This window comes from Liolophura sinensis, chromosome 2 (assembly GCF_032854445.1).
Source record: "Liolophura sinensis isolate JHLJ2023 chromosome 2, CUHK_Ljap_v2, whole genome shotgun sequence".
NCBI classification, from domain to species: Eukaryota; Metazoa; Mollusca; class Polyplacophora; order Chitonida; family Chitonidae; genus Liolophura; species Liolophura sinensis.
Window position 1 is genome coordinate 5,905,637 of NC_088296.1, and position 24,391 is coordinate 5,930,027.

The following is a 24,391-nucleotide window of genomic DNA, read 5'->3' on the forward strand; positions in this document are numbered from 1 at the left end:
TGGCTCTTAACAAGCTGTGTGATGTCCTTAATGATGTGTTTCAAGCATTCAAACATTTCGGACGTATCTCAAACGTATTGTTCCATTTGCAGGACGGGGATGCCAAAAGGGACAATCGGTTCTCCAATGAATGTGTCATTTCGCTTTTGTCAAAATTCTAACAGTAATGGATTGAATCAGTTTTAGCACACACAAGAACTGTTAGAATTGAAAGGGTCTTCGTTGAGTTTCGAAGACCTGTTCATGTCTAAATGTATGAGGAATGCATAGTATTTATTTTTCGTTGATGTTGTTGAACACCAATGTCAAAAATTTTAACTTACACGATGCCGATCAGTTGTTTTGGGTGCGGGTAAACGCAGTGATTTCCTGAAATCATCGACGTTTGACAAGTCGCTGACTAACTTTCCCACATGTGACGTGGGATAAAGCGCACGGTCTTCTTATAAGACATTAGATATTCACCGAACGTCAGACAACGCAAACGGCCACACAAGCGTCATTGACCGATTTTGACACCAATTCACCCCTCCCCCTCCCCCATTTAGAAGTCAGTACAGGAGACTCAACAAATCCGGTGTACAAAGCCGGATTTGAACTTTGTGTGTCATACGGATTAATACGGATGGATAGGAGAAGGATTTTATTCTGATCGACAGTGCTAGTAAATCTATACAAGTTCTTTAGCGGCAAACGGAGAAATTCAATGCAAAAACACGCAACTAAACATTACGAATCGTCTTAATTTCGTACTTTACATACTTTCTTTCTTCTGTTCAACGTTTGATTTGAACGTTGTTCAGAAATTGGCCTTGTGAACATTGACTTGCAATGCCATAGCCATATTTCTTGACGCCTAGTATACGAATATCTGTTTGGCCGCCAGATTCTAGAGAATGGGCTGGGTCCTTTCTGGCTTTCTATATAACTCAGTAACCTGAATGCTGAATGGCTGAAGATTGCGGTGTTATGCAGCAATAATCTTTATTTCCTCCAGGTTGCTCTCTCTGGCTCGAAAGGTTTTGTATTTCTAGTACGGTATAAAAACAAATAATTTGAGAAACTGCTATAGAAAGGAACAACAGTAATTATTTTTGTAAGAATGTTTTAGCTTACCGAAGACACAGAAGTCACTTTCACAAACTTTGTAAATCAATTTCAAAAAACATTTCTCGTAAATGACGTCACCTTATGGCACTATAACCTAAATAACGCCTTTTACGAAAAAAAACTTACGACAAATGTCACATACGAAGTTTTATGAAAGCGGTTCTAAAATCTAATCGTCGAAACAGACACTTTCGCCATAATTTGTTTTAATGCCTATCAGTTTGTCCAGCAGGGCAATAAGAAATAGCCACCCACATCTTTAATCTGCTTGAGGCAATGCTCGCGGCTGATCGACAATTTCGTTTGCAACGGAACACCTTTATCACAGATTCCCTCACTCAAGCCTGTGAAGAACAACGAACTACACTTCTTTTACCCCAGATCAATGGGGCTGTAAGTGACGCTACGTATCCCATAAAAGCTGTTACTCCGCCGATCGAAACCCTCTCCTCGTCACTTGTCAAACGACTGTAAAGTTCCAAGAAACTGTGTGAGATTTGTCGGCAATTTTGGTTTGTGCCGATATTGAATTTTTTCCTTTCGAGTTGTCCAGCGGACGACGATACTTTTTCTCGTCGACTTTGATTTATCAGGATGAACTGCCATCGATCCTATTCACACGTCAGCAGAATCATTGCGCTCTAACTCAAAGCTTTGAACAGATCCACAGTCCGATCCCGTTTTTTTAAAGTATTATATTGTATTAAATTTTGCTGTTGTGGGAAATCAGAGGAGAATTTTTTTCTCTCTAACACAGTATTTATTTTGAGCCTTACTTCGACACCAACACTTTGTCCGATTTTTTGCCCTTTTAGCTGCTGTTCGCTTTTGTTTTCAATGACACTTATTTCAGGAAAGTAGTCCCAGCAAAATCACAGTTTTGAGGGTGACACCTGCCCTCTGGATCTGATCTCAAACACACAGAAAGGACAAAAAAATTAAGGGAAGATACCTTAGGTTGGCTTCAAAGGGTTTTGATCAATTTGTACAAATGATGCATTGTGGTCAGTAGCAGCAATAATGTCAGTAAAGGATAAGACGATTTAAGCAGTAATTGGTGTCAAAATCGATAGTTGTTACTTTGCTTTTACCTTCAGTATCAATGTTTAAGATGTTTTAGGCACGGAAAACTGGGTTTACACGGAAAGAACTTTGCACAGAGCTACTCATTTTACAACTCACAAAGCAGGGAAAAAACGACGAGTATTCAAGTTCAAACGCCAAGTTAACTATGCACCGTGCTGCGCACTTGTTTTGATGAACGTTTTAAGACAAGATCAAAGAAATGACCCAATTTTATTTACTCTTAGTGAACAGAACGACGCTGCTTTACAGATTACGGATTACAGATAGTAGGGCTCAAAACAGCACGCTACTCTTCAGAAAATGTAGAGTAATGCGCCTTCAGAAGAACAACTTATAAAACACAAAACTGCTCATTACTTGTTCATGTGTTGGTTCTTTGTCGGGGGTTTAAGTTACTATCAGCATTTTGGGTCACACAGGTATCACGACAGTGCCTTCAGGTAGGAACATCTTGGCACTGATATAATGCTGCTTATTGAAACGCATGCACAGGTATCACTGTGAACATCTTTCCAATTTGAGAACGACGGAAATGATTCTGAAAGTCGCAGCCTTTGAAACCTATTAAGCACAATGAGCTACAGTAATAAGGATTCGAAAATTGCAGTTCGTGAAAGGTGAATACAAAATGCAGGAAAGAAGACAAAAAAATCAAAAGGTAAAGAAGTTGAAATACAGCGGACTCACTCAGTATGTGATCTCTGCTTTGAAGATGAGTGCCAAGCGTGGAGAAACAGCTGATATTCAGTTTGTGTATTAGATATGATCAGTTTGGGCTTAAATCGTGTCTCCTTATATCACGTGATTGGACGACATTATCTTTTTGTCCCACATGTACAACTACATCCAAAATAAGTCAACATTCCAGATAGATGAACAGGTTACATGTAAATTACAAGTGCATAAATTCAAGTCCATGAGTTCTCATATTTCTGTTCTGCAAAGAGGTTTCTGGCCTGAAATCACGGACTGAAAACCATTCATTACTACACATACTACCCGACACAGAAAATACAACTGAATAACAAAAATAAAAACTGCACAGGAATGCACTAATCGTCTTGCTTACAGGTCTGTTTTTTAATGTTTTGTCAACCAAAATCACTAAAACGTGACTATTTATGTGCTTCAATTACGATGAGTGCTTCACTTTGTGGGGCAAATCAATAGTCATTGAAATGCAAATAAAACAAGGAAACAAATGATCCAATAAAGAAAATCGTTTATCCAATTTTGAATAATTCCCAGTGGCTCTTCACAAATGTATGATGCCCTAAATTACTTCTTTCACCCATTCAGGCATTTCTGACGTTTACACAATGTACTCTTTGCACAGGCAGATTGGGGATGCCAAAGGAAAAATTCATTTCCCGGATGAATTCCCTGTTGGAATTGTCAATATTACAACAGTGATGTAAAGTATCAATTTTAACAACGCCAGAATGTTAGAATTGTTTCCTGTGGTGTTTCGAAGACTTGTTCATGTCCAAATGCATAACGGATGCATAATATTTATTCTTTCTCATTGTTGCTTAACGCTGGTCTCAAAAACTTTCCACTGACATGATTACGGTCAGTCTTTTTAGGTGGGAGTAAAGTCAGTGTTCTCTGTAAACCATCAGAAGTTGGCCAGTTATTGACTAACGTTTCCACATGTGACGTACAGATATGCACACTATGTTGGTATAACAGAGAAGTGGTCTTCAACGACTTCGCAAACGGCGATGACCCAAAGGCTCCAAATCAGTGAGAACGGGTGAATTTTTTTATTTTTTTTTCATTGGTGTTATACGCCGTACTCAAGAATATTTCACTTATAATACGCCGGCCAGCATTATGATGGGTGGAAGCGACAAAATCTACAAAGGTTCAAATGTACCTTGTGTGTCATATGGATTGATGCGGATGCATAATAGATGCAATTCATTGACATTAACAGAACAAGTAAAATAAATTATATCTGAGTTCTTTTATTGATTTTGAACGTTGTTCTAGGAATTGGCCTTGTGAATATTGACTTAAAACACCCATTTTGGCTGACGTCTGGAATACAAATATCTGTTATGACCCCTAGACTGCACAAAATATATGGTGTCCTTTCTGGCTTTCTATATAGCTTAGCATTAACCTAAACGCTGATTGACTGAACATTACGATGTTAAGCAGCAATAATCTTTACTTCCTAAAGGTGGCTCTCCTTGGTTCGTATGGTTTTATAGTTATGGTAGGGGTCACAGACATTTAAATTTGAAATTATGCTAGAGAAAGAAGTAACAGTAATCATGGTTTGTGGTCTAACCCACCTGCTCAATACACTGAGACTTTCGTCTAAAAGCTTGTTCAGCTAGGAAATAACAGATAACAATCCACGGCTTTAATCTGTTTGAGGCAATGATCGCGGCTGATCGACCCTTTTGTTTGAAACAGAAAATCTTTATCACAGATTCTCTCACTGAAACGTCTTCAGAAGAATGAACTCCACTTCATTTGCCACAGATCATTGGGGCTGTAAGTGACTCTGCGTATCCCATAAAAGCTGTTACTGCGCCGATCGAAACCCTCTCCTCGTCACTTGTCAAACGCTTGTAAAGTTCGCAGGAGCCGTGTGAAATTGGTCGGCAATTTTGGTTAGTGCTGATATCGAATTTTTTCCGTTGGAGTTATCCAGCGAATGACGATACTCTTTCGTGTCGACTTTGATTTACTCAGATTAACTGTCATTGATCCTATTCACACGTCAGCAGATTGATTGCGCTCTAACTCATATTTCAAAGTTTTGGACATGTCCAGAGTCCGATTCCGGCTTTTAAAGTGTCAAATTGTCAGTTGGCCGTTTCGCGAAATCAGTGCAAGTTTTTTCTCTCCCTTGTACCGCTTTTCTTTTCAGCCTAACTTCTATCCCAACACCTTGTCTGGCCTTTTGACCCTTTTCCTGCTATTCGGTTTTGTTTTCATTTAGACTTAGTGCAGGAAAGCAGTCTCATCAGACTGAAAACTTTGAGGGCGATACCTATCTTCTGGATCTGATCCCAGACACGGGGAACGGACTGAGAAATTGAGCGAAGGTAGGTAAGGTTGGCTTGAAAGAATTTTATCAGTTTGTCTAAATGATGCGGTCTGGTGAACAGCAGGTAGCAATCCTGTGAAGGAAAAGGCATTTAAACAGGAATCTGCGTCGAGGCCGGTGGTCGTTATTCCCTGGTCTCTAACAGTGTTTTAGCCCCTTTACAACATTTACACTCAAAGAGCACACAACTAGTCCAAATGAGCTGTCGCCTTTATAAACAACAATAAACTAAACAGCACAAATTCAAACAAGTTATCTGTAAGTTACAGGTGAAAAAATGCAAGCCCACTTGGTCCTAATTTTGATATGCTATTTTATGGCGTTGTTCGTCCATCCGCCCGCCCCTCTGCATGTGATCAGTTTTGACATTAACACTGTAATAACGTATTAACGTGTAATACAAAACTTCACTTAAGAGTCATAAAATGTGTTGAATCTCTCCACCACTTTGTGATATGTTTTATTTGAAGTTCAGTTTTAAGAGTTTGAAAAAGGACAATCTAATTTTAAGAGTTTGAAAAGGACAATCTAAGAGTTTTGACAGGGATAGTCTAGATTTAGGAGTTCGAAAAAGGACAATCCAGTTTTAAAAGTTTAAAAAAGAACAATCCTGTTTTAAGAGTTCGAAAAAGGATAATCCGGTTTTCAGGGTTGGAAAAGGGATAATCCAGTTTTAAGAGTTCGAAAAAGGACAATCCAGTTTTAAGAGTTCGAAAAAGGACAATCCACTTTAAAGGGTTTAAAAAAGAACAACCCAGTTTTAAGAGTTCGTAAAAAGACAGTCCAGTTTTAAGAGTTCGAAAAAAACAGTCCAGTTTTAAGAGTTCGAAAACGGACAATCCAGTTTTAAGAGTTCGAAAAAGACCAATCCCGTTTAAGAGTTTGGAAAGGAACAATCCCGTTTTGAGAGTTTGGAAAAGACAATAGCTCTAAGAGTTGGAAGAGCAATCCAGTTTTACGAACTCGAAGAAGAACAATCCAATTTTAACTTAGAAAAAAGACAACCGTGTATATTTCGATCATCTCAGCACTCTGATTCCTATGAGTTCTTGTTCTGTTTTGCAACAGTTTTTTTTTTTTTCGTGAAATCGTGGACATAGTCTCACTCGTTGAACCACTTTGCCAAAATCGGAACTATCCAAACTAGGAATACAAAGTACAAATGAAAATAAAGACGAAATCTGGATGGGACTGCATTAATCCCTTTCGCCATGATCATGCAGCGAAAAACCTCTTTTTTTTCATTTCTACATGTCAGTGCATCAGTTTCGCAGTCTTTTTAACTAACTTAAAAGGTTTTAATGGTGAAATCAGTAAATTAAAGGAATACAGCCTGAAGAGCGAAAACAGAGCAGCGATGACAGTGTGACAGTTGACACACAGGCAACCTAGAGGCTGCTATTAACACCGCCTAAACAGAATTAAATCAAATTGCGGTGACATGAACTGTAATTTATTAAGCGACACCGGTCCAAAATTGATCACGAATGCCGTGTTGTCATATTCAATGAACAATCACATGAAAACAATACCGAGACCCCACAGATAGTAAAATGCCGTGCACACTAATTGGGTCCCAAATCTGCGAGTGAAATCATAACGAAATGAACTGCCATATGTTTCTAGTCGAAAGTAGATGTCTGTATGCTTAGGGTTTAACATCGTACTAAACAATTTTTTTAGTCATGTGACGACGAGAAGTCATTAACTGCGTGTACATATAATGTGCCTTTTTGGGGCGAGTCCATGCCGCCAAAGTGGTGTCTCCACTGAAGTATCATGCCGAAGACACCAGAAATGTCACCCACCAAGCCACATTATACTGACACCAAGCCAAGCAGTCATGTTTCCTTGCTCTAATCTCTCAGTGCTAAACGTCAAGCGGGACAGCAAAGGGTTGATATCGGGATCTCCCGACTTTGAGGCGGGCGTTCTTACCGTTACGCCAACAGAGCGGTCTCTCACCAAATGGGATCTCACTAAACACATTTGACAGGTCTGTCCACACATCACACCGAGTTTAAATATAATATGGTGATGGAAAGTCTCCCCATTACACTTTCATATGTGATATCTGCTATCTTTGAACAAAATACGGTAAAAACAGAACACCACTGACAAAATACCATATACTGCTTTAGACCAGACCACAGGACAGTGACTTCTGAATATGTCTAGACCAGTGACGTCTAATAAATTGCAAATAACATAACTGCATTTTTTCCCCTTATTTTGCTTAAGCCATGGTGTTAAGGGGTGTGTAATTTGATACTATTTATGCATTTACACGAACAGTTAGAATAAAACCCTAAGTCAGGTAAATTGACTCGAAGCCGTATTTCACCGATTACGTGTGACCATTTGTCACCTACCACACTGTCGTCATTTCACTGGGGTTTTTTTTCTCTTTATGCTGTTAGTCTTAGTTATATTGCAGTGTACCCACTGGGCCCGCTTGCGCAATGAACTCTACATTCGGTTTTACAATCGATTGTTAAAATGGGTTACTCTGCTTTCACAAATGAATTGTAAGATGAAATGAAGTGAAACTTTCCGGAAGCGCTACTTGACAACATGCGAAAAAACGTCCGTGGCAACCTTTTTTTTACACAATCAAACAGCACATGTTTGTGAATCAATTGGAACATTACTAACTAGCAGATTATATAAGGCAACAATCAGAACATAATATAATTAAAATGGGGCAGAGGATTGAAAATAGTCACAACAGCCTGGAGGCTATTGTAAGTTTTGGCTTGAAATTACGACTATCGTAGTTTACAATCCCTTCGTGAAGAGGGTATCGATTGTTACTTCTAAAACGCCTACACGCCTTAGACATATCTACCGCATGCATCACCAGAACAAAAGTACAGCTGTATATTTAAACCGCCGGGAAACATTTCAACTGATTTTGGCTTTCAACCACAACGGATCGTTTCTCCCATCATACGAGGCGGTTTCGGTTGGCAACGACATTACCTTCCATTCAAACAAACTGAACAATTTCTCACAATTCATGAACTTTAAGTCATACCCTGTATCCGTGAATGGTTAGGAAGTGTTTATATTCCGTTATCAAAATGTGTCAAAATGAAAGCGTGGCAGATTCATAAACTTGGCAGAGGCCTAGATTCACGAGTTACGTGTGACCATTTCGCAGCTATCACACTGTTGCCGCTGCTCCGGGCCCACTTGTACGAAGCCCACATGGCGTTACGTTGGGATGTAATGTCTACAGTGCTGTTTACGTCATCTTAATATTAAGAGGGCTTCGTAAAAGCGGAATTGATCCTACTTTCTATGCTGTATAACTCTTTCTTACCGACGCATGACACAGCCAATACCAAAACCTGGATCTGTGTCAGGAAGAAACCCCGTTAACATCATACTGATGCTGTTGTTCATCCAAGCATAGTTTTTTCCTCCTGAAATTACTTCATACGGAGGCTAAGTCCTAACACACTGGTCTGTAGCTGCCACTTATCTTGTCTGAGGAGTAAATAGAGTTGCAGAAGGCGCTTTGTCACGCATGACGGGGGAGTACTAGTGGCCTTTCACAGCCACTTGCCTGTGCTTTATCTTTCGGCACCGGTCAATAAAGGCCGACACTTCTCCACCGCTCGAAGACCCTTATCTTTCCCCTGTCAGAACATAGAACCAGTCAGTGTTCGTCATTGAAGACTCAAGTAAAATCTTTCTGATATATCTAGAATTACCTATCGCAGCGTTACACGGACCTTTGATGTGGGTAAAAACTATAGTACCGGTACGTTAAATGTGATGACAACATAGCATTTTGACGAAATTCTAGGCCAGTGAGAAATATAAAATATCAAATAACATTCCTCCATATCTTTTTTATCTATTTCTGTTTAATCCATGGTGCTAGGGGGCGTATAATTTGCTGCTATTTGGGCATTTACATGAACACTTAGAATAAAACCCTGAGGTAAATTTCACCGATGACGTGTGACCATTTGCTAATTATCATACTGTCGTCGCCGCTCTGGTTTTACGCTCTATGCTGTTTTACGCTCTATATAATATTATGTCATATTAACATATTTGTATGGGACAATGTGGTACTGAACGTGCTTCATTTCTACGAACATTTAGGGTAGGTTCTACATTCTAAATCGTTCTCTTATTTGCATAACTGAATGTCTATGCGACTTCACTTCGCCAGCTAAATGATCTCCACGTGCATCAGTACAGATGTCCATACATATATATCGTACTCTGATCAACTTCTTGAAACTCGGTCAATGCAAATATGTTGCTGAGTTCTTTTTCCGGTAAAATTCTAAAAGCTTCTTTTTGTGTTCAAGTCCAGCTTTGAGTTCAAGTCCAGCTTACGCTGGCTTCCTCTCCGGCCGTGCGTGGGAAGGTCTGCCAGCAACCTGCGGATGGTCGTGGGTTTTTCCCGGGCTGTGCGCGGTTTCCACCCACCATAATGCTGGCCGTCGTCGTATAAGTGAAATATTCTTGAGTACGGCGTAAAACACCAATCAAATCAAATAAATAAAATATTTTTGTGTTTTCCTCTCAGTTACAGACATTTGGCTGGTGAACAGATCTGTCCATTGGCTTGTTGTGTTTAATGTAGCAAGCGACATCTGAAGAAGTGGCAATAGATTTGTCGTGTTCCCACTGTACAGATGCCATACGTACATGTGTACGTTGGTTTATTTGCGGTTATTCAACGTTATGCGCAAGTTTTTTTGCTTGAGTTTTTTATAGATGGTGAGTTTTATAGATGGAGGACACCGGGCTGATCGGCGGACACCGGGCTAATGATCCGACCTTGGCATCTTACCAAAAAAGATTCCTATATGTGACTGTCCCAGCGTTAGACTTTGCAAAGCCTTCTATACCGCTTAGTGTTACAAAAAACAACACCACCTGCTGGGGTCAGACTGGAATATACAAATTCTCTCTCCATTGCCAGATTTCAAACTTTCGAATCACGTGTCATAGGAAATGAGAAGCACTCAAAATAAGACATTAACCACTAGACGACGGCCATCTTCCTGAAGCAAATTCAGTTTCAACCCAATGCTAAAGCTTGCATAGTGAACGCATGTACGGTGTGTTGGTGTGTAAATTTAGGAGTCAACTAAAATGGACGTTTCAGGCCTATAATCGAAAGGCTCGTTCCCAAAACAATGATCAACACAAACCAACAGAGAACTAAGAAAAGTATATAAAGTACGAAACACGGACAGGAAGCAGTCAACAGAAGCAATGATGAAAAGACGCATGGAATGTCTAAGCAAATGAAGGAAATCATCTTCCATGTCAAATTGTCTACCATGCCAGTTTACCAGTTGTGGATAATCAGAAGAAATATCTCAATTGCGTTCTCATTGCAACTCTTCATATATCCAACATGCTGGTTTAATGACGATGAGGATACCGCCCTTAACTAAGGGTTAAGTGAAATCAGACACACTTGTGAAGCAGTGTGCCCCTTGCGTCTTTCCAAAACCACTGAAAACAGTTTACTTTTTTTCCTTATATGAATCCATCTTGATTTCGTAAATTATATATACATTTTTAGTTCTTTAATGGTTTTTGCTGATCGTTGATTTGATGATTGGCCTGGTGATTATTGACCTGTAGGCCTATAGTCCACTATGGCTGACGGCTCGTATAAGATTATGTTTTGACGTGTAAATCCATAACTGTAAACACACTTTCCAAATGAATACCACGCTCTCACATGTACTTCTAATAAAGGCTGGGAAAGACGAGTGTACCTAATTACAAGGAATATGGCATCAACACGAATTTGGAACATCTTTCTACCTTTGCCTGCAGTAATATCACAGGGAGGCTTAATTCAGTACGAGTGCAGCTTTAAACCTTGTCTAATCTAATTAGTGATGCTGTAATAAAAGTGAATGGAAGCGTAAAATTAGTCAAGGCAATCTGATCAGTTGTTTCGGACTAGAGGCCCACAAAAACCTGTTTTTGCCGGCTATTTATGCTGTACATATAAGATGCGAGAAGGGTCAAAATAGATGAGTATTTTGAGGGCGCTGATGGAGATTGGGGAGTTTCTAAGATGACGTTGCGGCATCTCCGTCGCCTAGTAGATAACGCGCTAGTGCAGCGCAATGACACACCAGCCCCACACCAATTCGGTTGATGTGAGTTCAAGACCAGATCATGCTGGCTTCCTCTGCTGTCATATGTGAGAAGGTCTGTCAACAAATTGTGAACAGTTTGTGTTTCTCCTGGGAATATTCACCCAAAAAAGTGAAATATTCTTGAATAGGGCGAAACTCATCAATCAAATAAATAAGTAAGACGTTGCTGCCACGTGGAAGGGTGACGTCAATTCATTTTAGAACCTGCTTTTTTTCAAGCCAAATCTGGAAGTCAGCGACTAACAAAGAAATGGTACGGATTTTCCTGTGACGCAATATTTTACATAACGTTTTAGTTGTAAAAAGACACTCTTTATCTCCCTCAGTCTGTCAGTGGGTCGGTTGGTTGGTCATATTTTTCACATCTTATATTTTTTGAACCGGCTATTAACATTAACGAGGAACCTTAGAGTAAGGCGACATCGAGATTTTGAGTAATGTCAGAGCAGTTGTGAGTTTGCAAAGTCAATGTGTTAAATGCCAGTAAACTGGGTTTATCATTATGTTTATTGGCTTTGACATGGAATTCCATGGTGGCAGTTTCACGATCATGTCTGCACAAGAACCGTCCCGTGACAAGGAGACACCTTCGGTACATGACCGGAAGAGTATTCAGCGTGACTCTTTACACTCTGCTTTAATGTAATTGCATGTTAAATGTAATGACAATACGACATTTTCAGTAATTTTAGACCAGCGATGTCTAATAGAGAGTAAACAGGGGGCGTGTTCTTTGTTACTTTTTAAAGCATATGCAGTATAGTTGGAATAAAACCCTAACTGAGGTAAACTGACCAATGGCCGGCTTTCAACAGTATAATAAGCATGACCATATGTCAACTGTAACACTGTCGTCGCCGCTCTGGGTTTACTCTCTATGCCATGCGTGTATAACACTGTCGTCGTTGCTCTGGTTTTACTCGCTATGCTGTACGTCTATCATACTGTCGTCGTTGCTCTGGTTTTACGCTCTATGCCATACGTGTATAACACTGTTGTCGCTGCTCTGGTTTTACTCTCTATGCCATACGTGTATAACACTGTTGTCGTTGCTCTGGTTTTACTCTCTATGTCGTGCGTCTATCACACTGTCGTCGTTGCTCTGGTTTTACTCGCTATGCTGTACATCTATCACACTTTCGTCGTTGCTCTGGTTTTACTCTCTATGCTATACGTCTATCAGACTGTCGTCGCTGTTCCGGTTTTACTCTCTATGCTGTTCGTCTATCAGACTGTCGTCGCTCCTCTGGTTTTACTCGCTATGCTGTACATCTATCACACTGTCGTCGCTGCTCCGGTTTCATTCTCTATGCTGTACGTCTATCACACTTCGTGGCTGCTGTGGTTTTACTCGCTATGCTGTACTTCTATCACACTTCGTGACTGCTCTGGTTTTACTCGCTATGCTGTACGTCTATCACACTGTCGTCGCTGCTCTGGTTTTAATTTCTATGTTGTAGGCCGTTATATTCTAAACCCCAACATACGTACACAAACGGGCCACCACTGACCCGTCACAATTCAGGTCACATGTTTGAATCAGCCTATATCAGTCTAGGTTTGGTGGGTTCACAATGCTGTTTTTACGGTAAGGTTTTAAGTGAAGAGGTTTGTACCTGTATTACCTGATGATTTGCACCGGTTCTCTCCACCCCCATAAATACAAAGCCAAAATAAATGCACGTGATTAAGAATATCGCGATTTGTACTACCAAAATACGCTTATGGGCACGTTCCCAAATTTATAGTCATCCGTTTAATTACTTGGCGTCCCTCTTGAAAACACGACGGTACCACTTGCTCTGGACAATTTATGCTTAGAAACGATACTTTATTGGACTACCATTATAAAATTGTGTCTGGCGATTGGCAGATGAGATGTCACGGGGTGAATTTGACCAGTTTGAGGTAGAGGAAATGCTTTTTAGCGAAGCAATTAGCTCTTTAACACCTAGCGAACGGCGGCGTCTCTGGCTATAGGTTGAGCAGCCATGTTTATGGCGTATCCAAATATTTCTCAGCCCACTATATTTAGTGTGCTTGGACTAGACAAAAAAAAGTATAGATAATGACAGTTAGTCAAGCATCATGGGCCGCAGTGTCCATTTCAACAACAACTGATGCTGCAAAAAACAGAGAGTGGCATAAAAATGTTAGTTTTGGTCTAGTGACTCTGACAACACGGTAGCCCCTGTTCATCACTGCGACGTCGGTAGACTCAAACACTCTGCAGTCAGCGAAGCAGTGATACACAGAAAGCCTTTTACCAGTTGACGATGTGGTGCTCAGAGATACGGGGGTAACAGAGCTGCGTTTCACGACAGAGTTGCTGGGTTATCAGCATAGTTCATGAGTACAGTACGGAATCGTGTTATCTAGAAACAGGATTAGGGTCTGCTGATCGTAGTCAGGTGACCGAAATAATGTCTTAACTCGATGCGAATCCTCTAAGCAAAAAAAAAAAAACAACCGGGCAATCCTGGCCTGTGCGTATTTTTAACTACCCATTTGCGCTTTTGGAAAGCTTATTCATTTGTATGGTTGTTTTCTGTTGTGTAAAAACATGGTTGCATGACAGGCATATCTCCGTAATCAAATTTCAACCACTAATCTGTTCTTAACGGATTAATTCTGTCCTTAATTTAACAGAAAGTATTTTGTCTGAGTATTCTGCTATTGCAAGCACATTCTCTTGTTAAATGTAAAACATTCTATTAGACTAACAGGATATTTGAATATTACAAAAAAATGTGTTATATTAGCAGAATACATTCTAGCATCACTCAGAGAACAGACTTTCTGTTATATTTAGCAGATCTTTTGGACTGTTATTGTTCGAAGACTTAAACTCATGTCATATTGCCAGGGAGAAACAGCAGTCACAAAACAGAACAAAGTATAGCGTAGTTCCCGAGAATACAGACACAAAATGGTATAGATATTTGTGTGTAAAACATCCGGTGACTCCTTATAATTTCTAATATTAGCTTAAAGGATGAAACACCTCATGTCAAAAACGGTAGGATCGATGTCTCCAATATTCAGCTGTAAGCATTCTGATAGGCCGTTGAAAGCTATCTCAATCTATCCTTTGCAAAAGGTTTCATGAAGAGGCTAGAACCATACGAACCATAAGCTGAATCTGTGTTTGGCACCTTACTATGGAGCTGGCGCGTTGACGCTTGGTTTGTTCATAGTTCTGTAAGTGTAATTAAATCCGTCAACGTCTATAATGCTACATAATTATCAACCTTGGTACAAAAGTTGGGGCCACTGGTACAAGAACGTTTAACGGCCAGATTCAACATATTGAAGTAAAGCGAATACAGTCGTTGCAACCTTAATTTATCTCCCCTGGCTTTACCCTTTTATACATTCCCTCAATTACGTCCACTTAGACTAAGGCTTTTGTTATGACCGAATCACCCCTCCTTCTGTATGTTCATGGCCAAATTTACAGCTCAATTCATGTACCTTCCACTCCGTCTCATCTGCAGTGGACAAAAAGCCTTTCAAGGAACACTCCATTGAACCAAAGCGTGGGTAACGGTCTGTTAAGACTCATCGATAACGCCAGCCCGTACCACCTACTCTACTTAATGTTAACAAGTTAGAACTGTGGGGATGAGAGCTATAATCGTGCCCCAGACACAGTCAATATCCTGTCGCTATTCCAGGGCAAATGGTAGTGAGTTCGATAAAAACTGAACGACGACTTCCGCTCTCTTGGATAGTTCGCACACAACCGCAGCTGGGTTGCTATATCGACAAACAGACCGATAATGACAAGCAGGGTGTTGCGTATTTTAATAAAAGAATATACCTTTACATGTACTTTTACCAATGAAAAAAGCCCCCAGCGTGGAGAGTAAAACTAGAGCAGCAATGACAATAGTTGGCAGAAGGTAGAGCATAACCTTTGAAACTCCGCCTCTTGTCACTTTGCTGAGTACATTTAGAGTATACTCAAGGAACAAACCATTGTTCTTACATAGGAAGTCTGGCATCTACAGTGGACTTTGTAGTAGAATAGATACATGTATCTTCTACAATGTATACGAGCTGGCTTTTTGAAGGACGTTCGATTTTAGAGATGTCATGGCTACTACGCACACCGCGAGCATAGTCAACTGTATTCAACAGCGTCTATTCAGTATGTCTTGCATCTACAATGTACATCCCGCAACGCCGATATGTTCTAGAACGTTTACAGCCTTTCTGCGGGATGTCATGGCTTCGCTATGCACAACGAAACTATAGTCAATGAACAGACCTCTGTTCTTTCAGTAAAGAAGTCTGCAATCTAACGTGTTAATGTATATGTATTCAATGTAGATCTGTTATTTCAAGACATGAGAAATAATATGCTCTCCCGAGCGGAGAGCACATAGATCTTTGTCTCATACCATAGGGTAACACACCACATATCATGTAAAATATGTGACCTTACCGTCTACATGAAAGAGGTATAAAGATGTACACGTATTATAGTTACAACAAAAAAGGTGTTAATTGTTGTAGAGCTGACCTGTTCTAAAACCACAGCCAAACACGTTGGTTGTTGGAAGTGCCATTTTCGCATTAAGTTAACATTCACTACTTACCAAGTCCAAAATCTGGGTCAGTGTCAGTCCAAGGCCAATTTTCACCGTATGTGACGAATTCATCACTGGCCGAACAGCCGGTTCGTAATTGTCCAACAGGTGGCGCATTAGCCTGTATTCCTGAGATGCATTCTGGGTAACCCTAAGTGGACTTGATGGTTTGGCTGAAAAGACAAAGATATTGTTTTCGCATTGATATGTTGAATTTCCAGGACATAACTACAAAATCGAGGAAAATGAACGGAAGGCACTTTTTTATGGTGGTCGTGTACAAACCAGTTAACACCCAAGAAGAAGAGACAAGACACTAAACTGTGGTGGTTATATACTCGCGAAACCAAGGTGGAAATATCAAGTATCAGGTGGGTAACTCAACCAGCCATTTTGGCTGGGCATCGATTGGGGGTACAATGTTAATTTCCTCTCTTGCGGTAGGTGAGAAGCTCTCCCCCTCAAGCTGCTGATAGAACTGACACCAATCAAATAAATAAAGAAATGAAACAGGACAACAGCTCCATTTGCAAAGTTCCGCTCTTTAATACGCCACGGAGTTGCGTTGACATCCAGAAATCACAAACATGCAAATTGGAAATCACAAAAATAAAGGCAGTAAGTTTCAAAGAATATACTTACAAAAATAACACACCAAATGAATAGCGGAATGCTGTTTTTATCTTAACGAACATATTGCAAAACGTACCCAGAACCTAGCGTTAAGCTTGCTTACGTCAGTAGAGTAAGGTACAGTTTCAGTTGAGGATAAACTTTAGACAGAATTTTCCACTTTCTTAGGGACATCAAATGTAAGCTGCATAACATATAAGTTGTGCAACTACCTAGTCCCACATAACTGATAAAATACGGTTTCTATTGATTTGCCTTAATCAGCTTGTTTATAAATATTCACAGCAAAACACCCCCTACATCATCACAGCGTACGCAAGTGCACGTGATAGAATACAGTACTTGGGGTTTAAGGTCGTACTTTTTCAAGTAAAAGTTTTCAGTCATAAGGAATCCCTATAGTGTATGTAATGTGTCTCTTTGTTGCAGGACGATTTCCACCGCTGTTTTATCCAGTGCTTCTTTACTGAGACGACTTACAGAAGGCAAGTAAGCTGCCCCGCTCAATCCTTTTATACTGATACGTATCAATCAGTAGTTGCACTATCCAGGGTCAATCCTTGATCGAGTCACACCTAAGACTTTAAAAGAGGAAGTTGTAACTTTGACCCGTATCAGTATAATGGTTCGGGCGGGGCGGCTTACTTGCCTTCGGTAAGTCGTCTCAGTAAAGCAGCACTAAATAAAACAGCGGCGGAAATCCGTCCTACAACAAGGAGGCACATTACACGTACATGCACCCTAATGATTCCTTCGTCGTCATATGACTGAAAAATTGTTGAGTACGACGTTAAACCCCAAGCACTCATTCACTCACTCAAAGAAGACCACTACTCTGATCCAATAAAAGAGTTAAACCAAAACAACGACAGCTACGACAGTGTAATAATTGACAAAAAATACCTTCAGTAAGAAGCTTCAAGATGTAACTTGTAACTTCTAAGTACAACTAGTTTACCTGTTCCAGCTGAAAGTTACAAGATATAAGTTGACCTTCCGACTTCTTGTTAAAGGCCTCTAATGGTCATACGTATCGGATGAAATACGGCGTCTTGCTAGTTTACCTCAGTTAGGGTATTATTCTAACTGTTCATGTAAATACTTAAATAGTAGAAAATTACATGCCCTCTGGCACCATGGCATAAGCAAAATTACAACACCTTTATAACATGCAAAGAGAGAAGGTCTCGTATCATACATAAATACACTGGCCACAAAACATTCGGTTCTCGGAATACCACATTTACATGTCGAGCGCGAAAAATAACGTGATCTGTGGTTCTGTAAATACATGTATTAACCTACCTTACTTTACTGCCTTATAGTTTAGAAAGTTCCGTACAAGGTCCCTACGTCTCTTTCTGATATAGTGAACCACCAAGGTATTTACAAATATTCACGTTAGAGCTAAGCTATTCTTGTATCGTGCATGTCTTTTAAGCGTAAGAGAAAAGTCACCGTGTTGCAATAATGGGGCTGGGTCGGCTATCTGCGTCTGATTTCATCATATTCGAATTAAAGGGAACACCCTCTATAAAGCCACCTCGCATCACTACTCCCCCTATCTGTTGATTTATTTATTTACTTAATTGTTGCTTAACGCAATACTCAATAATTTTTCACGTGTATGTTGGCGATCAGTTTGAAGCGTTCGTATGAGAAACTGGACTGTTCGGGTAAAACCACTGACAGTTGGCAAGTTTCTAATGAACATCCCAATGGTGTTAGGTATACAGATATGCACATTATAATGGTCAATGACTATTTGTGGGTTGATCGACTGTCCAAACGCACTCAAGAAAGTCGGTGACCGCTTATTGACATCAAGACCCTATTAAAGTGAAAATGAGAAAATCTACAAATTCCTTGCCCAAGGTCAGATTTGAACGCGAAACTCATGCGTCATATAACAATATTTTTCTCATCCTTTTTTTTTTTTTCGAGTGATAAAATAAAATTATACTTCAAGAACACAGCAAGACCACTTATTTTTCTTTCGATGTTTCCATATGGCAGAATGACAGTGGAGATCAAATAAACACATGTGTCATGTTTGGTTCGGTGGAGATATAAATCATACACTATCTCCACCGAACCAAACATGACACATTGTTAATGTAAGTCCCCATGAAATCTCACTGATATTCCCCGAACGCTACAAACAAGTCCGATCAAATGCATTGCATTGTCAGAATGTCGATATAAATTCAAGTATTCAAGAATTAATATATCAGTTTTTTGTGACTGATCAAATATGAGACACGTTTAAATAATGTTTAGTTCATGCAGAGATAAGATAATGTTTGCCTGTATCTTTTTTCGCTAAAATAAACCAGTGTCTGATGTAAACACGAACGCAAGTATCTTCTCTTTTTTCCGTATTTCGCTCAAGTCCTAGTTTTAGCAGTTACCCGGCTGAATGCCGTCTGTACTGGGGTAACTGTACACCCCAAGTTATTACTTTTCCATCTGCCTTTATCAAAGCACCGGGTGATAAGCAGAAATCTAGATGATTTGATTTCGTTTGTTTGTTTAACCTATACAGCCCCCAAGATAAATGGTTTTTCCGGACGCGGAGTGGAAAAAAATGCTCACTCCAATCAAAAGATGATGACTGCATGGAACGAGCTGGGATTAAAACCGAGACCCCACAGGGGACATAAATGAACACAGCCGTTTTGTTCGCCGTCAGAATTGAAGGAAAGGGACCAAACTATTTTCAACGCATGTTGAGCCGCTCTGAACAGCAAATGAGGCTCGCACAGTTAAGCAGGAACGCTATGCAGCAATTTTCTAAACACGTACAACTTGCTGTCAACAGGTATGTGCAGTAAAATCAGCATTTGCCTTTGAGAAATGTTTCTTCCATGTCAGAATTCAACCTCATCAGTTCAACATCATTTAGTGTAAAGTTAGGCGGAGAAATATTCATTTACCATCCGTCAAACAGACTGTACAGCTCAGTAATCGCACGACCTATTTCCAAAATATCGTTCAACAAAGACCACAAAAAAGTATATAAAGAGAGAAATTAGGACGGAATCATGCAAAGAGAAGCAGTGAACATTTCTCAAAGGTGATAGAAAGACACCAGTAATGTCATAGGAGAATGAGTGAAATCAACATCCAAATCGTGTACCATGCTATAGTTTACAAGTTGTATTGAATCAAACATGTTTCTCAGTTGTGATTTGATTACAGTCTGACCACTTAATTCAACACGACGAATATACAACCCCTAGGAACCCGTTTGGGTATTTATAGAAATGCAGGTCCAGACAAGACGTACCATCTGAAGAGTGGATACATATCTTTGACGGCCATTGTTTTATACGGATTGTTTAAAGCTTGCAGACAACACGTACCCTACATCACCCTCTGCAGGGGGTTGCTCCAACCATGTGTCACCATATCACATCCGATAAAAGCATTTGTTTATTTACTCGGTTGTTGTCCAACGCCACATTGACAAATTCGTCACAAATACGATGGCAGTTAGTATTATGGTTGAAGGATAGAGAAATGCATTGGCTGCTATACCAACTGCCTTGGCAAATTACATGTGATGAACAGATCTCCACACCAAATTGAACAATGCCTACTGTTACCACACACTAGGGCAGCGTAATGACCAAGAAGCCTCTCACCAATGCGGTTGCTAAGAGTTCAAGTCAAGCTCATACTGGCTTCCTCTCCGACCGTACGTTGCTGGAGGTCTTCCAGCAACATACGGATGGTGTTGGTTTCCCCCGGTCTCTTCAAGGTTTCCTCCCACCATAATGCTGGCCGCTGTCGTATAAGTGAAATATTCTTGAGTACGGCGTAAAACACCCATCAAATAAATCAAATAAATAAATATTGACACCACAAGCAGTAAAGGCGGATGAATCTTCAAATTCCCTGCCCAACGCATCTCGTATGTCCAATCAATTGAAAGTGAAGAATCTTTAAAAAAACTAGACCACACTCAGGACCCGTCTGTATTTATTATACACCTTCTACGATTGCCTATGTTCTAACGTTGAGGAAATTGTGTCGCTTATGTTTCATATTACATTTCATGCATTTTCAGTTTCCGCGACTGGATTTTGTCCCCCCCCCCCCTTCCCCACACACACACACCACCACCACTCCCATTCCCTCCAGTTGAATTGATTGTTGTTTGGTGTATAATGAATGGGCTATTGAATGAACACATGTTGATGAGGACTCATCAGTTTATTCACGCTTCGGCGCCATGCATAAATACAACTCCTCAACATCATCCTGAATTCATTTAATAACCTATAAATATTACTGTTTTTACTGTTTCGATGAATAAGTATAGCTTAATAGTTTTGATAAATAATATGAACATTTACACGTATAATAGTAGGAAGACCACCAAAACGTATCAGAAAAATTACACGTATTTCTCCCGTTCTCCCCGGTGATATTTTCCGGATTTGCTCACTTGTAGAGCCTGACTCTGTCAGCAAGGATGTACTCTAATAATTGGGGTGTAAAACCATTTTATCAAGTCTATAACACTCTTGCATTATTATTCCCACTCCACTGCCAAAGAACGTTTCCACGAGTTTCCATCAAGCGGCTCTGTGGAAGGACCCGGTCATAGCGACAGACAAATGGGAATTAAATTTCTTGACGGCAGCAGCAAAAAGGAATTTGTTTGCTGACAAATATCTTTAAAAAAAACACTACCCATAACGACTTTGTAATCAATTCGTACCACGAGGGATGGGGGCAACCTTTTAAAAGATTCTAAATCTTGTTTTATTTGATTATAAACATGACAACAGCTTGACAGGATTTATGAAAAAATCATTCCTTTGCAGGTTGCGAAGAGGTATGTATTCTCTGGTCCAGACGACTCACTACTTTTCTGCATTGCTCCACATTCCGTGAATTACAGTACACCGGTGCACGCTGGCTTCCTGTTATTCTACATTGCTAGTTCCATGAATTTTTTTCCACCAAATACATTTTAAAATTTACGAACCCATATTACATCTTGCCAATTGGTTCACAAACATGCTAATGTATTACTTACAAACTTAACTTCATTTCATCTATATATTAACGAGCTAACACAAAAACTTAGACATTCAGGCATGCATGACTTCAGAGAATGATCTATGTGTTTAACTTTACAAAGCTACCATGACAAAGAGTACACGGACTTGTGCCTAACGAGGTATCTGTTAGGAAAACACGCAGTCCGAGTGAACATTCAAAAAGCAAATTAGTCCATCCTGATTTTCAGTATTTACTGGACGTGTCGCCAAGAAGAAGAGATCATAAGAGGCGTTAATCCAAGAAGGAGTTATAAACATCGCACAGTTGCCTCCTGGTGGGTTGTTCTAAAGATTGCACACGACTTCGCACCGAAATGGGATTGGTGTAAATGTTGAACGGACGTGCGGTCGTGACTGGCCGAGTTTAGTCGTTCAGATTAAACAAACACACTAACGGGGGTTATTCCTGAAGGGACACCCGAGAGTTTAAAACCTCTCTCTCTCGCCGTCTGGCGTTTGCTAATCAACCATAACGAGGTCATTTGGTGGAGTACTGATGGGCTTCTGTCATTAAACTGTTCTTGACCGCCAAGACATCGTTTGACCTTCCTAGCCTAGTTTTATCGAACATTGATGGTAACTGTAACGATAAATAACTCCATCATACGAACTAAGACACAGTGCACATACGCTAAGGACGAAGTTTTTCTTGAATAGGTATGTGCATATATCAGCGTGGTGTGGACTGATCAGACAGAAACTGTTCAAGTACAAAACACTGGGCTTATTTCCACAAAACCTTTCTCGCCGTGCGACGTGCCAACTATCTCGGCAACGTCATTCCTGGTGACCAAAAACAGTTGTTTCAAGGCAACATTTACTCTAGAGGCAACAGAGAGTAAAACCAAAGCAGCTAAAACACTGTGATGGTAAAACGTAAAATGATGGCATGTACTATAAAACTATAATATATAAATACATGTACATTTCCTTCTATTATAACTGTGAATGTTCATATTTGTCCAAACTATTAAATTATATTTATCTAGAGAAAGAGACTGGCAAGTTCATAGAAGTTCACGATGACATTGCACAGTATAACAGGTCGAAGTCTCCTAACCGCTATTTCCAAAGCTGTTTTATTAGTGCTGCCTCAGTGAGACGAGTTACGGAAGGCAAGTAGGCCATACACTTAATGCTGAACGCCAAACTTCTTTTAAGGTCTTGGGTGTGACCCGACCCAGGATTCACGCTGGGTCTACCGTGCTCGAAAGGAACGCTCTACCAACTAAGTTATCGGGGCCGGTTAAGACGACATCCTTTGATCTTGCTAGTATAATGTTATCGAGCACTGGTGGTAACAGGATTTATTTTATTTATTTGATTGGTGTTTTATGCCGTACTCAAGAATATTTCACTTCTACGACGGCTGCAGGTGGGTGGAAACTGGGCACAGCTCGGGGGTAATCCACGACCATCTTACGGCCAGAGATGAAGCCAGCTGGACTTGAACTCACAGCGACCGAATTGGTGAGAGGCTCCTGGGTCATTACGCTGCGCTAGTGCGCTAATCGACTGAGCCACGGAGGCCCCGGTGATAACAGGAATTATATGAATGCATGAGTCCATATATGGTAATGCGAAATGGTACATGTATGATAGGATATCCAGGTTTTTTTACATAACTATATGCAGATATTGTGGGGAAAGTTTTAGAAAAGCCACACGTATTTCTCCCAGTCTCCAGCATTTGTAGGGTGTGTTTCTCTTGGGCAGTTTTTGTACTCATTTAAAACCATATTATATGTCACCAATGCGGTCAGTCAGTTCAAGTCCAGCTCATGCTGGCTTTTTGTCTCTACGTGGAAAGGTCTTTCAGCAACCTGCGGATTGTTGTAGGTTTCTCGCGGGCTCAGTCAGAATTCCCCCACCATAATGCTGACCGCCGTCTTTTAAGTGGAATATTTTCGAGTACGGCATAAAACACCAATCAAATAAATGAAACAATTTATAGTTTATAACACTCTTGCCCGGTTATTCCCATTTCGCTCTCAAATAAGGTTTCCAAGAGTTATGATAAGGCTGCTTTGTGAAACGACCTGGTCATAGTGCCAGACAAATGGGAATTACATTTCTTGACAGCAGCAGTAAAAAGTAATTTGTTTGCAGACAGATATCTGTCAAAAAAAAGAAAAAAAACAACGCGCGAAACGACTTTAGTATAAATTTGTACCACGAGAGACCAGGGAAACTTGCTAAAAATGCTAAATCTTGTTTTATTTAATTAAAGACATGGCAACAGCTTGACAGGATTTATGAAAAAATTATTCAGGGTATTGGAGGAAAAGGTTCCTAGGCGGAGTATGGGTTCTCTGATCCAGACGACTCATTTATTTTCTCCATCGTTTTTTATCCATTGGTTAATTTATATTACACCGGAGAAAGGAGAGATTTCCTATTATTCTACATCGTTTGTTAAATGACTTACTGATTATTCTTTTTATAAAACATATCTTAAAGTTTGCAATATCTCATTAGATGTCGCCAAATTTAAATTAAAATTTAAAATTAAAATTAAAAATAATTTTAAACTCATTAACCAGGTCACTGAAACATTTACATACAAATTCTATGCGTCAAAACAGACATTCGAATACCAGTCGTCAATCAAAATAGACGTTCCCGGTCAACAATTGCAAGGCCATTTCCCAAAACGACGTTAAACACAAA

General features: G+C 40.0%; 1 protein-coding gene across 1 annotated transcript in view; it reads right to left on the bottom strand.

Moving 5' to 3' along the window:
• Positions 1-24,391, bottom strand: part of LOC135463063 (neuronal acetylcholine receptor subunit alpha-10-like) — a 126,309-nt gene that overhangs the window by 14,020 nt on the left and 87,898 nt on the right. The window contains exon 7 of the mRNA XM_064740383.1: positions 16,023-16,186. Within this exon, the coding sequence (XP_064596453.1) occupies positions 16,023-16,186 (164 nt within the window). The remainder of the gene's footprint in view (positions 1-16,022; positions 16,187-24,391) is intronic.